Source organism: Globicephala melas, chromosome 14 (genome assembly GCF_963455315.2).
Source record: "Globicephala melas chromosome 14, mGloMel1.2, whole genome shotgun sequence".
NCBI classification, from domain to species: domain Eukaryota; kingdom Metazoa; phylum Chordata; class Mammalia; order Artiodactyla; family Delphinidae; genus Globicephala; species Globicephala melas.
The window spans coordinates 67,464,237-67,480,564 of NC_083327.1; the positions used below are offsets into that span (position 1 = coordinate 67,464,237).

At 43.6% G+C, this 16,328-nt stretch overlaps 1 protein-coding gene across 1 annotated transcript in view; it reads left to right on the top strand.

Annotated features, from left to right (window-relative positions):
* Positions 1-16,328, top strand: part of AIG1 (androgen induced 1) — a 233,898-nt gene that overhangs the window by 183,290 nt on the left and 34,280 nt on the right. Inside the window, exon 4 of the mRNA XM_030853304.3 lies at positions 9,137-9,252. Within this exon, the coding sequence (XP_030709164.2) occupies positions 9,137-9,252 (116 nt within the window). The remainder of the gene's footprint in view (positions 1-9,136; positions 9,253-16,328) is intronic.

Below are 16,328 nucleotides of genomic sequence, written 5' to 3' on the forward strand. Positions count from 1 at the left end.
CCATTGCTCTTCCTTCCACCCCTCTTCAACCCACCCACTAAATGCTTTCCAAGTACTTTTAAGGAGAGTAGACCAAAGAAAAGGCAAGAAACGAACACCAGCAGCATCTCAGAGAGTGCCTGTCTGTGTCAGCGGATTGGGGTTATTCTTATTCCTGCCGCTCTGCCTACCTGAGGCCCTTAGTACCCATGGGATTTATCCCCAAACATGAGCACAAAGCCTGTTCTGACAGCCTGCCTTTTAAACTTGGGTGCAGAGGCCACTCATCTCTCAGCCCCTGAGTCCCCCTGAGGTGAATGGCTGGGTGAGGGAAGGGCCAGGCTCCTTCTCGCAGGCACAGCCATGAGACCAAGAGCTTCCCTTCCCTGTACCTGTTCTTCCATTGACTGTTCCCAATCCTCACGTCTTCCCAAGGGCTTCACAGGTCATAGAGCATCACCGTTAAAGGATAAGCTCAGAAGCCAAATTGCCCAAGTCTAAGCCCAAACCCACCACCTTCCAGTTGGTAACCTCAAGCAACTTCTCAACTCTGTGCCTCAGTTTTTGTAAAACAGAATTGATGTTAACATACGCCTCAGAGGAGCAATGTGAGACGTAAATGACTTCAATCCGCGTAGAGGACCACGGAGTAGACATTAGATGACATTATGGAGCACTTTGTCTTAAGTGAGGAATATCCCAAAAAATAAATTATTTTTTGTATATACTGTACAAGCCACTTTTACTATAGAATCTCATACAATCCTCATGCAGCCCTAATGAATTTGGTCTTTTCTGAGCTGAGAGACTCCACGTTTGTATTAGCCTAATTGAAATGCATTCCCAAGAACAGCCAGCCGTCTGTTGGGGCAAGGATCTTTGTCTGCTCTGTTCTGGGATATATTTAAATACCTGAAATCGTGAGTGGCACATGGCAGGAATACAATCAGCATTTACTGAATGAATGAACAAACAAGCAAGCTTGGGGAGCCGTGTGTGTCACAGTAAAAACAGATTTATGATCTGGTAGATCTGAGGTCCGAGGCTGCCTGCACCGTTTACTAGTTCTACATGACCTCTGACAAGTTAATCCCTCTGTTCCTCCATTTCTTCATTTATAAAATGAAAGTGAAAATACCAATTTCGGGGCTTCCCTGGTGGCGCAGTGGTTGAGAGTCCGCCTGCCGATGCAGGGGACGCGGGTTCGTGCCCCGGTCCGGGAAGATCCCACATGACGCGGAGTGGCTGGGCCCGTGAGCCATGGCCGCTGAGCCTGCGCATCTGGAGCCTGTGCTCCGCAACGGGAGAGGCCACAACAGTGAGAGGCCCGCGTACCGCAAAAAAAAAAAAAAAACAAACAAAAAAACAATTTCATTAGAGTTGCTCTAAGATTTAAACATGATGCTGGTGCAAAATGTTTAGCATAGAACTGAGCTTGTTTTAGTAGCTCAGGAAATGGTAGCCATTCTTATCACTGTATTTCTGCACATAAATGAATGACGGGGGAAGCAACATACGACACAGAGGGATGAATGAACTGATTACCGTGTTTACCTATCATATATATGCTTTGCCACAATTAAGACTAGCTCTCTTTTTTAACCTTTCCCCTATGCTGTTTTCAGTATTATGGTAATTATTAAAGTAAAAGAGAAAAGAGTAGAAACGGGGAAAGTGTAGGTAAGCAGGCTGAGGAGAGATAGGGGAGAGGGGATGCTGAGGAAGACCTAGAAGAAAGTGTTGGAGAGAATCAAGGCCATTTCTTGAGGAAAGAGCGAGAAGGAAGGAAAGGAGGAAGGAGAGAGGAGTATGTCGGTAGATAAAGCTCTCCTCTCTGCAGTCCGTCCTCCACCCAGCCTCCAGCTTGCTCTTTCTACTATTAATACCCAAATATGTTTCTCCTGTGTCTGTATACCTTCAACTCTATGGAGGAGTTTAAGCCTATAGAGCTAGCTCTGCTTCTTACAGGACAAAGTCCATATACAAGTCTTCCACATTATGGCTTCTGCCTACCTCACCTGTCCAGACTTAAGTCTTCATGCTCTTTCTTGTCCTACAGCGGTGACAGTCCCTCGGTGGTCTGTACTGTGCTCCACACACTATTTCTTCTTCTTGGCCTTGTGAATGAACTTCTTCCTTTAACCTTTCTTCTGCTTGTGAAGCCCTAGTCACACATAAAAACCCGGTTGAAATGTCTCCTGTTGCATGAATCCTTCCCTCAACCCGCCCTAGCAGACCAGATCACTCTGACCATTGCACTGTTGCGAGTCTGCACGTCTGAATGCATCTCATCATATTATAATCACTTGATCATCTGCGGGCAGTAATTCGAGGTGCTCTTCTGTGAGAACCCCAAACGCTAATTGTGAAATGTTCACGGAAGAAGTGAATATTAGGTCATTTTCAAGTCACTGTTATGTTTTAAGGTACAACATGGGTTAATTCTGGACTCACATTCACAAAAAGAAGAATTCCTTTTGTTGGCCCACAGGCTGCTGGGCTGAAAAGAAGACACCACTCTGGAGCCCCCCAGTAATGCCACAGACGCTTGGCACCTTGTGGATACCTTAATTAGGAAGATTCAGGAAGAGATATTAACTTCTCTCAAGTCATATTAAAAATGCTTTTTAAATGCAAAAATAACAGCCCAGTAAAATGATGCCACTGTCTTAGCGTAATTGTTTCTGTAATGCATCATTTGCTCTTAATTGCAAGGATATGCATGGCTTGGTTTAATGCGTGGCACTCTTTTGTTTATTTGGCCTAATTATTAAAACCATATCCTAAGAGCTGTCGGGGCTAATGTTAGAACTGGATGAGTCCATAAAGCATTCTGGAAATGCCTGGAACATATTGGCGCTTAATAAATATTGGTTCCACCTGAATCTGAGTCCTGCCCCTGGGTCACTTTTCTAACGTCATTCTGAGATGCCCGTGTAAGCGCATCTCAGACGGATTTGACAGCCGGCAGGAATGGGTATCCAACACCACACAGGAAAGGCACAATTTAAAAAGCTCTGGTAGTTTCTGGGGAGATTCTGTGTCATATTGTACCGGCATCACCACATTAAAACCAGCACCTCAGCCCTTAGGAGAGGGAGGCCCGTGACGTGGGAAAGTTCCATTTGACTCCTGGAGACTGGAAACTACTGAGGTTAAAACGGGCAGTTTTCTGTCACTCAAAGCACTAAAATATCCCTACTGTGACGAGAGTGAGGGAAGGTGGCGAATCCTGAGCTGACCCATCAGTAAAATTAATAACGACAGTTTCTGGTGGCAGGATAAAACATTTGGTCAGGGTTTCAGAGTTAAAAATGTAGGTTTTTTAGAGCCTGCATCAGCTTTGTTTCCAAGCTTCCTGGGATGACATTGCCGTGTCCTCACATCCACTGACTCTGAAGTTATGCTTGTTCCAGGGGAAGCCCCACCCCAGTTCTGTGCATGCCCCACCCAACGCTGCTTTTCCCTGCGTTCATCAAACGTTTGCCTTATTTGGAGAGCCTGGAAGATTTGCAAAGGTTAGCATCAGTTAGTGTTTTGTGATTTTTTTTTTTTTTTTTTTTTTTGCCAGTCTTTCTCATGTCACCCTTCCTATCGTTTTAGAACACATTTTGCTAACAGGATGGGCTTTATCTTCAAACTTGGAAATTCCTTCTTGCTTTATTACAGCACAAAAATGTCTATTTTAATCCCCTTTTACTCTAGATGTGGTTAAGGGGTGGGGGGAGCAAAGGAACAAAATATTCATGTTACAATATGAAATTAATAAGAATTATTAATTTTACCTTTCTGTATCCTAGAGCAGTTTTCCATATTATTTTTATTTATGATATACCTGTCAATTGTTAGGACATCATAAGAACTCTCCCTCACCGCATCCTCCCCATTAAGTCTGGTCACACCTCTAGCCCTGCCTGCAGGCAAGTACCCACAAGAATGCAGGTGCTCTGAACGCATACACACAAACACACACACACACACACACACACGCACAGCCATCCTTCAACTTTTTATTTACGATCATCAAAAGTTGTTGTAGGATAGGGGCTTCCCTGGTGGCACAATGGTTGAGAGTCTGCCTGACAATTCAGGGGACACGGGTTCGAGCCCTGGTCCGGGAAGATCCCACATGCCGCGGAGCGGCTGGGCCCGTGAGCCATGGCCGCTGAGCCTGCGCGTCCGGAGCCTGTGCTCCGCAGCAAGAGAGGCCGCGATAGTGAGATGCCCGCTCACTGTGATGAAGAGTGGCCCCCGCTTGCCACAACTGGAGAAAGCCCTCGCGCGGAAACGAAGACCCAACACAGCCATAAATAAATAAAAATTAAAAAAAAAAGTTGTCATAGGATATAAGAAAAACTAGATATCCTGACACCCATAAAGGCAAGAAATGTGGTCTACTGTCGTGGGGACCACCATGAGCACTACTCCACTGGAAGCCAGTAAACCAAATGCCGCAGCACAGGCTCCGGATGCGCAGGCTCAGCGGCCATGGCTCACGGGCCCAGCCGCTCCGCGGCATGTGGGATCTTCCCGGACCGGGGCACGAACCCGCGTCCCCTGCATCGGCAGGCGGACTCTGAACCACTGCGCCACCAGGGAAGCCCCAATCTCATTTTTAGCGATTTGATGCATCCATTACTTTGAGGACATTCCCAGAGGTCTGCCTGTACTCTACAGATGCAAATAAGTGGATATGGGGTTGCCGGCTCTCTCATTATCCAGGTAGGCAGGGGCTGGTCTGGCACACCTCGTGTTCAAAAGCTGCTTTTGCTTCCAAGGAAGAAACAATCCTTTTTGTCTTTTTTTTTTTTTTTTTTTTTTGCGTTATGTGGGCCTCTCACTGTTGTGGCCTCTCCCGTTGCGGAGCACAGGCTCCGGATGCGCAGGCTCAGCAGCCATGGCTCACGGGCCCAGCCGCTCCGCAGCACGTGGGATCCTCCCAGACCTGGGCACGAACCCATGTCCCCTGCATCGGCAGGCGGACTCTCAACCACTGCGCCACCAGGGAAGCCCCTTTTTGTCTTTTTTTTTTAATTCATTTTTATTGGCAAATAGTTGATTTACAATGTTGTGTTAGTTTCTGCTGTACAGAAAAGTGAGTCAGTTATACATATACATATATCAACTCTTTTTTAGATTGTATTCCTGTATAGATCATTACAGGATATTGAATAGAGTTCCCTGGGCTATACAGTAGGTCCTTATTAGTTATCTATTTAATATATAGTAGTGTGTATGTGTCAATCCCAATCTCCCAATTTATCCCTCCCCCGCTTCCCCCTTGGTAACCATAAGTTTGTTTTCTACATCTGTGACTCTATTTCTGTTTTGTAAATAGGTTCATTTGTGCCATTTTTTTAGATTCCACGTACAAGCGATATCGTATGATATTTGTCTTTCTCTGTCTGACTTATTTCGCTCAGTATGACAATCTCTAGGCCCATCCATGAGGCTGCAAATGGCATTATTTTGTTCTTTTTTATGGCTGAGTAATATTCCATTGTATATATGTACCACATCTTCTTTATCCATTCCTCCGTTGATGGACATTTAGGTTGCTTCCATGTCCTGGCTATTCAAAAAGATACATGTATCCCACTGTTCACTGAAACAATTTTTAATCTTTGTTCATGTGGTATGATAGCAGTACTCTTCTATTTAAAAAAAAAAAAAATACTTTGGAGAGAAGGAGAAAGACCAGAGAAATGGCAGGTGAACAGAGTCCTCAAATCTTGTCTGATATTTTTTGTGTTGTACACTCTGACTGCAGCCACAGTTGCTAGAGCTCTAAAGTAATCTGGAGTGCTCCCATAATTCATTCGCTCCACTTGCCTGAATCTGTACTGTCACACAGCATATATTTTTATCCTTCTATTTATTCCACAGCAGAATTTATTATAAAACTTCTCTTTAGTTTATAGGCTACTGAATGCCATCACAGATAATGAAAATATTTTTCCCCATAGCAAGTCCAGATCCTTCTTGTGTCATGTAAATTCATTTCTTTAATCTTGTTAAATACCATTAAGTTCCTCCATCAATACCTAAACTTCCTACTCATCTGTCTTTCCATTTTTCTGGCAAAAGAACACCTGTTCATAAATCAAATAATTTAGCATTTAGAAGGTACAGCTACAATTTACAGATAATCTGTTCCAGTGCATAGGTGTGTCTCTCATTGTATGTGAGATAATTTATGTGGTACAGGGGCCTGGCATTAAATACTATTGAATCACCTGGTGAAAAGGTAGTTCTCCCTCAATTATCTTTCAGTCCTTCTGATTTCATTTAGAAGAGTCTGTATTGCATTCTAGCATGTCTTTAATGCCCCTCTAATACTGACTAACAACCCTATTTAGCAGGCCTCAGAATCAAACAGGCAAACATGTCTATCAAACATTTATTAAGATCAATTAGTTTTCATTGTATTTGTTTTTGTGGTTATCTTTCTTAATGTGTTCCATTTATGAGAGTTTATACATCTCATAAGTTTTCCTTTAAATAGATTTATTTAAGAAAAAATGTGAATTGACTAAGAAAATAATTTTTGTTTTAAAACTCAAGTAGCGTGAGACAGGACTGCATTAGGACTTTTGACTTTAGTAGGCACTTTGCATTTGTGGGTCCCTTCCTCCATATAATATTATTCAGAATGCTGTATGCCACAGGAAAGAACTCATTTAGTAAAATACGTTTTTCACAGTGAAAATCTTTTTATTTTGAGGCTCAACCAAAAAATAGTTCTTGTCTGTTGAGAGACATCGTAAGTGATCTTCAGTCATGCACTCCCACAGGTTTTTTGAGTCAAAGATTATTTAACTCTGATATCTTCTAAAGATATAATTCTAATATAGAAAGCAGAGCATGGAATTTGGAGACAGACGGAATTGGTCTTGAACCCTCTCCAGACTTAATAGCTCTGTGATCTTGGGCAAGACAATTACCTTTTATGAGTCCTTATTATCTCATCTGCAGGATGGAGTTGGTAACTCCCACTTAAGATATGGTTTTGAAGATTAAATTATCTGCACCAATATTCATTGAGCCCCTCCTATGTGCCAGGCTCTTTTTTAAGTGCTACAAATACCACAGTGAACAAAACATAAGCTTACCATTCTTGTCCAGCTGATGGTCTTACATGAAGTTGACTATTTCCTTGCTGGTTCTTAAGTCATTGAAGCAGAGTGTTGCCTGGGAGTGGATTAGAACTGAATTTCGTGTACTCCTAGTTCTAAAATAATTATCCCTCTTGCTGCTACAGATTTTGAGTCACAATTAGCTACCAAAGGTTACTTAGAGATTCAGCAAGACCTTTTGTAGATTTTTTTACCGATTTTTTTTTTTTTTTTTTTTTTTAGTTCATAAAACTTCAGCTACCTTCAGGGAAACATATTCGCTATAAATATTTTGCACTATTTTTACCTTTGTTAATATATACTGTTTATCAGTAAACATAATTTGCATTATAAATTTTTAGAAAGGCAGATACACATTCTTCAGTGCCTGTAAATTCTTGATGATAAACTGTTACCCTCATATGACATTTGCTGCTGGCCAGACTGACATAGGCACAGCTAGGCACCAAAAGATCTCTTGTCCTCACTTATGGAACAAGTAGCTCCTTTTTAGTGGTGATGATGCCAGAAATGGAGTGATCTGGAGAGATTTTCATCTTTCAAAGAGATTTTTTTTTTTTGCCTGGCATCACCAAAGCACATCCTAAGCTTTCCAGGTATGACATCTGATGATCAGCAAGTAGGCTAGGTAAAATAAAGTTAACTGGATAACTGGATAAGAATATTCAGGTTAGTTATTTGAACTTATATAACTTTATAGAAAAATGAGTGAATTTTTACTCAGTTTGGAGCAATGGAGGAAGAGGTAGAGCTTAGATATTTTTTAATATTAATGAGTCAAAAATAACATCATCATTCTACAACCCACACAGGCTATTAAGAGTCAGCATTATCTTCAGTGTAAACGTTTCATTTGCAGGTATTTTTCTTCTACAATTGATTCGATAAGTCTTGGCCTTAGGGCTAACTATATATTTGAATTTTACATGAATGCACTATTGTAAAACTGTTGTTGGCATCTCAAATTGTTGCTGAAATTCCAGGCCAATGTTATCTGAGGTGACTAGATTATAGTGAAAAAAAACAATAAAATAGATCTTTAAAATACATACTGCCTCTGTTTTAACACACATGTACATTTTGTGTGGTTCCCTTCAGAGCTAATTATACTGTTTTAAAACAATAACAGAGGGCTTCCCTGGTGGCTCAGTGGTTGAGAGTCCACCTGCCGATGCAGGGGACACGGGTTCGTGCCCCGGTCCGGGAAGATCCCACATGCCGCGGAGCGGCTGGGCCCGTGAGCCATGGCCGCTGAGCCTGCGCGTCCGGAGCCTGTGCTCCGCAACGGGAGAGGCCACAGCAGTGAGAGGCCCGCGTACCGCAAAAAAAAAAAACAAAAGAATCAGTTAAATAAATGTTAGTCAGGGAATTCCCTGGCGGTCCAGTGATTAGGACCCGGCACTTTCACCGCTGGGGCCCAGGTCCAACCCCTGGTCGGGGAACTAAGATCCCACAAGCTGCTCGGCCAAAAATAAATAAATAAGTAAATAAATAAATAAATAAGTAAATGTTGGTACATCTATAAAATGGAGTTTTAAGCAGCTGTGGTCAGCGTTTATATTCTAGAAGTATTTCTATAATTGCATATCAAAAAGTCTCATGCTATAATCCCAAACAAAACTGCATGCCCAGTATGATCTTAACTTCTTAGCTGTGTATAAATAATATGCACAAAGAGTGAGGGGAAAGAACGTGTAGCAAAATATTAACAGTCGTAGTTTTTATTCCTTTCTTATGTTGCAACTTTTTTCCCTATATATCTTTCTATAATTTCTATAATTTCCTGTAATGGGCATAAAGAAAATACAATTTTAAACATTAAGATATAGAAGAAAAAGAAGGGGAGCAATTGATAGACTGCATGTTTTCACGTCCATTCTACCTCCTAGGTGAGCCATGTACTGCTCTCTGCTGTGGCACTTTTGATAGAAATTGACACTATCCATTCTCCTACTGAAGACAAATAGCTAATTAGGGGTGATGATAAGAACCTGTGTCACCTGGTCTCTGTTCTTTTTCAGCACACGACGGTTTTGCCCTTTATATTAATTGAGATGAGGACATCACACCATGCGTATCCCAGCAGGAGCAGCGGACTGGCCGCCATATGTACCTTCTCTGTTGGCTATATATTATGGTAAGGACAGTGTCTGCTGGGCTTTCTTATTGTATTAGATTTTGCACTACTAAATTTGGGCACATATTTCATTATGGATATAATCACTAACAGATTCACACTGCGTGCCTCATTTGGTCCAAGACCTGGGCTTTGTCTCATTTCCCCAGATGCTTATATTTTTAGAAAGTATATGCCAAACCTCACACAACAGGAATTTGTTGAACAATTCCATGTAAGCAGTGGTTCTTCCAAGGCTACATTTTTCAACTCTTTTTCAGACTAAATGTTTTTCTTGGACATCAGTTTTATTGCTTAAGGGCTTTTTTGCTTGGGATTTTTTATTGTTGTTGCTTTTTTTGGGAGTGAGGGAGTTGCAGCAAATGCAAATGAGGACAGAAGAAATGACCTCTTAGAGGAGTGACTTCTATCCTCTAAGTGAAACAAGTGAAAATGTACATTTTCCTGAGTCAGTTTAAAACCTTTTCCAGAATTCGCTATTACATATAGCATGCATTTAATGGTTTTGTTTTGAAAAATTGGGGTAAATACATAGCAGGAAATCTCTACTTTGTCTGTTGGGCATGAATAAGCCCCAAGTGTGAGGTGCCAAATTTATCTGATAAAAGAATTTTTGCCTGTTGAGTTTACTTCACTTTCATTTCAGTTCTAACCATGTTTTAACATTTCAGAATTATTTATCTTAAGATAATTTCTTATTTCTCTGTATAACTCCAAGTGCTCTTTGATATATTAGCATACACAGAGAAGGTCTCTCCCCTCAGCATTTCCGCCTCTTGGGACTCTCTTGTCCTGAGTTCTGGGTCACCATCACCTCCTTTAAGTCTTTAGGACTGAATCACGTTCTTCCAAACCCAGGACTGCACTTAATCCCACCAAAATCCTGGAGCACTTTGGGAGGTCCAGTCCCTGTGGAGCGTTTTGCTCCAGCCAGTCCAGAGATATAAAATAAAGGTCAGTACAGTACTTCACATACTTTGCCTGAATGATCACATAATGCTCCAAATCTGAACAAAAAGGGAATTCGCTTTTAGGAAGCCACACCCTGTGGCTGGATCTAAGGGGACATCCAGGCTACAGACCCCAGAACAAACATGCGGTCATGTTCAATTCCATCTGCCACTTCATTGATGAGTCACCGACTGTTCACGAGGACTGCGGAACGTTTGTTTTCCTAGTGACTTTTTAGATTTTTTTTTCTACCCAAAACATTAAGTATTGCCTTTCTCTGAAAGAAAAAATTCAAATGATCTGGGCTCACAGGTGAAGTGTGACTGTGAAATTATATCTTAAGAATGAATTCATGTGCTTTATACATAAGAACTTGATGTTCAAATGACTCTTATCTTTCAGAAGAGTCAGGTAGGAAAGCTAACAGTTATTCCAGGGTTGCTACGATGTTTGCAACACGTCTGGAACTGCCTATAGATTTAGTTTAAAAATCAAATGCCCAGGCTTCCCTGGTGGCGCAGTGGTTAAGAATCCGCCTGCCAATGCAGGGGACACAGGTTCAAGCCCTCGTCCAGGAAGATCCCATATGCCGCGGAGCAACTAAGCCCGTGCACCACGACTACTGAGCCTGCGCTCTAGAGCCAGCGAGCCACAATTACTGAGCCCGGTGCCACAACTACTAAAGCCCGCAAACCTAGAGCCCGTGCTCCGCAACAGGAGTAGCCCCCACTCTCCGCAACTAGAGAAAGCCCACACGCAGCAACGAAGACCCAACGCAGCCAAAAATAATAAATAAATAATAAATTTTAAAAGTAAAAATAAAATGCCCTTCCCACCTCTCCCCGCAAAACACAGTCTCATTACTTTGCACTCATATTCACTTACCTGTGGGAAGGGAGGACTTTTACTCTGGGAACTCTGGGTGTATTTCTGTGAATTCATTTATATGCCATTAAATTATCTGAATCTTGTAGAGCCCCAGAGATTTTAGGAACTACATACTTTCTGATGGCTTTTCTTCCACTGTGGGTGCAATCAGTCCACATTCCAAAGAGACACGTGGGAAATACCACATAGTCTTCATTGTAGACCCCCAAGCTCCCTCATTAAAATGAAGCATTACTCACGCTCTCTGTGCCAAGGGCGGCCTGCCAGCTCTGCACCCTCCCTGAGCAAACCAGTGCTTGTTTGGACACGTATCTGCATTAACCAGCGAATTCTCCCAGCTATGTTCTGAGAAAGCTTTCAAAGTAGACCTTTTCCTTTGGTGTTCTGCCCTAGGCATTCATAGCTATGCCAAGAGCTAAACAATGCCCTTCACACCATGTCCCATTATACAAACCCAGGGCTTTTAATTGTTATCAACAAAGTACTGAGTTTTACTCCCTTCCGGACTATCTCAGATGCGACGTACCAGTGACACAACAGCAAAAGGTTCAGGATGCGAAATCTTTACCATACCACATACCAGGGTCGTTCTGGACATTCCAGAGCCTTATGCCAAAATGTAAGGAAGCATTCCTCTTGTCACAGGCTGATTATAAAGTAGATCTCCCTTAAAATCCTCTGTGTGGTTGAGCTGGATCTATACCTCCGAGGCTGCTGGCCAGCCTGCCTGTCTGCTTGGCTCTGATTCTAGCTTGCTGCCCATTTTCACAGGTCTCCCTACCCGTCTGAATCTGCTGTCTTCCTAGGTTTGGGTCACGAGAGTTGAGAAAGCGAGGGACACCGGAGCTTTCCCTCATGGACTGGAGCCCACTGAGCTCCCACGTTCCGTGGCTCCACTTCCCAGCCCCCATCTCAGTCCGACCCAAGCTCAGCATCTGAAGTCATCCCAGACCCTTCCCTTGCCCACCTCCACCTGTCTTTCCACTCACCCAGGGGTCTGGGGCACAAATATCCCCTGACCATTGATGGTGGGCTCTTAACTCCCTTTCTGTACGCCTCTCCTCCACCATCACTCCTCCGCACATTTCTCTGCACCTTATTTGTGACATTTCCCCCTAATGAGTGAGATGATCCGTATTCTCCTATGCAGGACACAGCACAGAAGTCCCATTGGTTTCTAACGCAACAGGAATTATCAGGAATTGTACTGAGTACCATTTTGTCGACTGCTGTGCCAAAAGCGATTTTAAATATTACTGTATTTAGTTCCCCACATAGCACTTTGAGATAAGCATTATCTGGCTCATTTTACAGATAAGGACACCAAAGCTTAGAGAGATGATAGGGCTTGCCCAAGGAAAAGACACTATTTTTTGTTGTTGCCAGAACTACAGTTGCCCTTGAACAACGTGGGGCTTAGGGGTGCTGACCCTCGCCACAGCGGAAAATCCGAGGATAATTTTACAGTCAGCTCCGTATACGTGTTTCCTCTGTATCTGCAATTCCTTCATATCTGAGGTTCCACATCCAGGGAGTCAACCACTCTCAGATCATGTGGTAGTGTCGTTAAGTATTTACTGAAAAAATATCTGCATCTAAGTGGACCATCGCAGTTCAAACCCATGTCGTTCAAGGGTGGACTGTATAGTGCAAGCCCTGGGGTGTGGCTGCAGAGTCTATACAGTGAACCGTATATTCTCTACCCCTTCTTACTGTGTGAAGGGTAACCCTGTGGGTGAACAAGTCAAGTGAGCTTTTAGGTTTTGTTTTGAAGCAATACATCAGTAGCAGCCAGGTCGAATCGTTAAGGCCACTTCCTGGGTTTGAATTCCCACTCCCACACTTAACCTTTCTGGGCTTTAACTTATTCGGAAATAAAATAGGGACAGGGATAGTACGTACCTCATGGGGTGGTGGTGAGGACTCAGTTACTCTATGTAGAGCCCATAGAATTATGCCTGGCAGACAGTAAAAGCTTCTGTATTTGCTATTATTATTATTATTTCTACATTTGCAGTTCCGAGAAGCTCCTCAGCAATAGTAGCAAGAGCACATGTGTTCTTCTCAAGGGTCTGAGAATTTTAGATATGATGCTACAAGTCCTGATGCTACAAGTCCTTTCTCTTCCTTTACCCATTCTTGCTCACTTAAACACTCTTCACTTTAAGAATCCAAAACAATAAAGGATATAAAAATACAAATTTGTTTTTAAGTTTAAAAGGATCATCAGGAAATCTTGAAGGAGGGGCTGAGTAAAACAAGTGAACTTTAAGATCACAGGATGCTGACTGTTGTCACCCTCCAGGTGACAAATTCTACAAGCGCAGACGTCCTCACTCCACCTGGTGCAGGACTCCTGCTGGCCAATCTGTTCCTTGGATGTGGTGCCTCCTCGCCAGCACCTCACATCCTTGTCTCCCTGCAGTATTGCTGCTGCTGCAGCTCTGCTTTTCAATCTGCAGGGCACACAAACAGGAAACCACTGCAGAGCCTAGGAAATTTACATCCCCAGGGATTCAACAGTGGGTCTCCTGTGTGCTGAGGAGTCTTCTTGCTGCCTCTGGCCATCACCCCCTCCCACGGTGGTCCTCATTCAGCCAGAGCCCACCTGAGATCTAAGGGGCCGTGCATAGTACATGCTGACCACTAAATGCAGGGCACAGTCAAAAGCAAGGAGGCATTAGTGAAGTGGAGAAGATGGGTCCTGGGAGCGTCTTCTCATGGATAAACATTTCTTATCACTGCAGTGAGCTTATATAAAGCAAAATAGAAATTTCTGTTGTCTCAGGGCCCTAGTTGTTTTTGATAAATTCCACACTCCAAATCCTACTGCCCCAAATGTGTCCATTGTACAACTTTCCAACCTAGAAAGTAAAACAAAGTAAAATCATAGTGAAGTGTGATCTACCTTTTATGATATAAACTTAAATTGTCCAAAATCAGAATTTTATCACCACCAAACTTGATTATGCCCCAGCCGTGCAATTGCAGATTTTTTTTTGTTTTCTTATTGAAACGTTTCTATATTTCCTCAAATTTTTGCTGGAAACATACATCATTTTTAAAGTAGAGAAAAAATTCTTAAAAGTAAAAATAAGAGTGTACTCTAAGAAGTCTTGGAAAGAATATTAAGCCATGAACAAGTAAAAATTTTTTGCATAAAATTTGCACCTGCTTCACTAAGAAAATTAAATTTTGGACCACATTAAACTCCTGTTTAATTGGATGTTTCTTCACCAGTTAAACAGATCTGGCCAGCAGATGACCAGCATTTTCTTCTGTTCCACTTGAATCTTTCACTCAACCATAACTGCCTCTCTGTTGACTTTTACATCTGGGATAGTGTGTGAAAGTTTTCCTAATTTCCTGGCATCGGAAAACTGGAACCAAGCTGAAAGAGTGACGTGCTAAGTGCCTCCCATTCTGAAGAGAGATACCTTTCTTGGGTCTTTTTTTTTTTTTTTTTTTTTTTTTTTTTTGGTACGTGGGCCCCTCACTGTTGTGGCCTCTCCCGTTGCGGAGCACAGGCTCCGGATGCGCAGGCTCAGCGGCCATGGCTTACGGGCCCAGCCGCTCCACGGCATGTGGGATCCTCCCGGACCGGGGCACGAACCCGTGTCCCCTGCATCGGCAGGCGGACTCTCAACCACTGCGCCACCAGGGAAGCCCTCTTGGGTCTTATAAGAGACAGCCAGAGGACCCTGCTTCCTCACCCATCCCCAAAGCCATCCACACTCTTTGCCATGCCCATCCTCACCACCCTCCTTCCTCAGCCTGGCTGGGGAAGAGGGAGAGGGTCTTTGCATTCTTGAGTTTGGGGTCTAGGGGAGCTACTGGGAAAGGAAGTGCCTCCCCACACTCGCCAAAGCCAGTTAGTTGTGAGAGGCTCCAAACGAAGCCCTGGTAAATATCCAGGCTGAGACAGGAATCTAATTTAGGGATCAGACTTGCTAACCTTCCTTATGCCTCCTACCTGAGCAAAGAAAAGGGCATTGGGAGGATATGGCAGGGTGGAGGGAGGGGCAGCTGTAGAGCAACCTAGATCCTACCATCGTGAGTGGCAAAGATACCTGGGTAAGTTTCTTGTGGATCTGGTGTGACATCAAGGGAGGTTGCTGGGCTTGAACTATCCACTCAAGAAGGCCAGCCCCTGGACAAGGGTTTCCCAGGGGCAAAAAACTAGAAGGTTCCGCTGTGGGCAGGAGCCAGGGGGTGTTGAAGAGGGCAAGCTGGAGCCAGCCAGGCTCCCACAACGTCTGCAAGTGGAGAAACCCTTCAGAGACCCCCTACAAACCTCCTGCCTATGTACCCTATGCACAAGTGAGCATCTGAGCAACAGCCTCACAGCCTGAATCAGTGGGAATTTGGTATTAGCCAGAGGAGCAGTGGCAACCACTTGTACAACTATGGGCAATGAAGGCAGAAGATATTCATCCTCCCATTTCACTTCCTGGATGGAGAAGAGACATCCCAGAATCAGGATTTACCCTCCCCTTCTACATCAAGGCACTGGAGTGGAGGACAGCATGAAAATGTCGAGTCCCCTCCCGCTCAAGGCTCCAGCGATAATCCTGGTGTGTTCAAGGAAAGCAGAAGGCCAGTGTGTTGGAGCAGAGCAAGAGGGAGAGTGAACAGAGACTCTTGGGGTGGAGGGAGGGTCATGTAGGACCTCGTAGGCCATTGTAAGGACTGTGTCCTTAATTCAGAACGAAACTGAGAGTCACTGGAAAGTTTTGAACAGAGAATTGACATGATCGTAGACGTTCTTAAAACTTCACTTTGGCTACTGTGTTAAGAACAGATGGGGGCAAGGATGGAACAAGAGAACAGTTAAGAAGCCATAGAAGTCATTTTGGAGGGAGATGATGTGATTTGGACCAAAGTGGTAGAAATGGCAGTGTGAGAAATAGTAGGATTCTGAATATATTTTGAAGATAGAATCAACTGTATTTCCTGTTTAATTTAGACCAAATCCAAATTAAACTCCAGACTCAAACCCCTTTAATACTTTTTTTTGTTTTTTTTTTTGCGGTACGCGGGCCTCTCACTGCTGTGGCCTCTCCCGTTGTGGAGCACAGGCTCCAGACACGCAGGCTCAGCGACCATGGCTCACGGGCCCAGCCGCTCCACAGCATGTGGGATCTTCCCGGACCGGGGCACGAACCCGTGTCCCCTGCATCGGCAGGCGGACTCTCAACCACTGTGCCACCAAGGAAGCCCCCTTTAATACTTTTTAA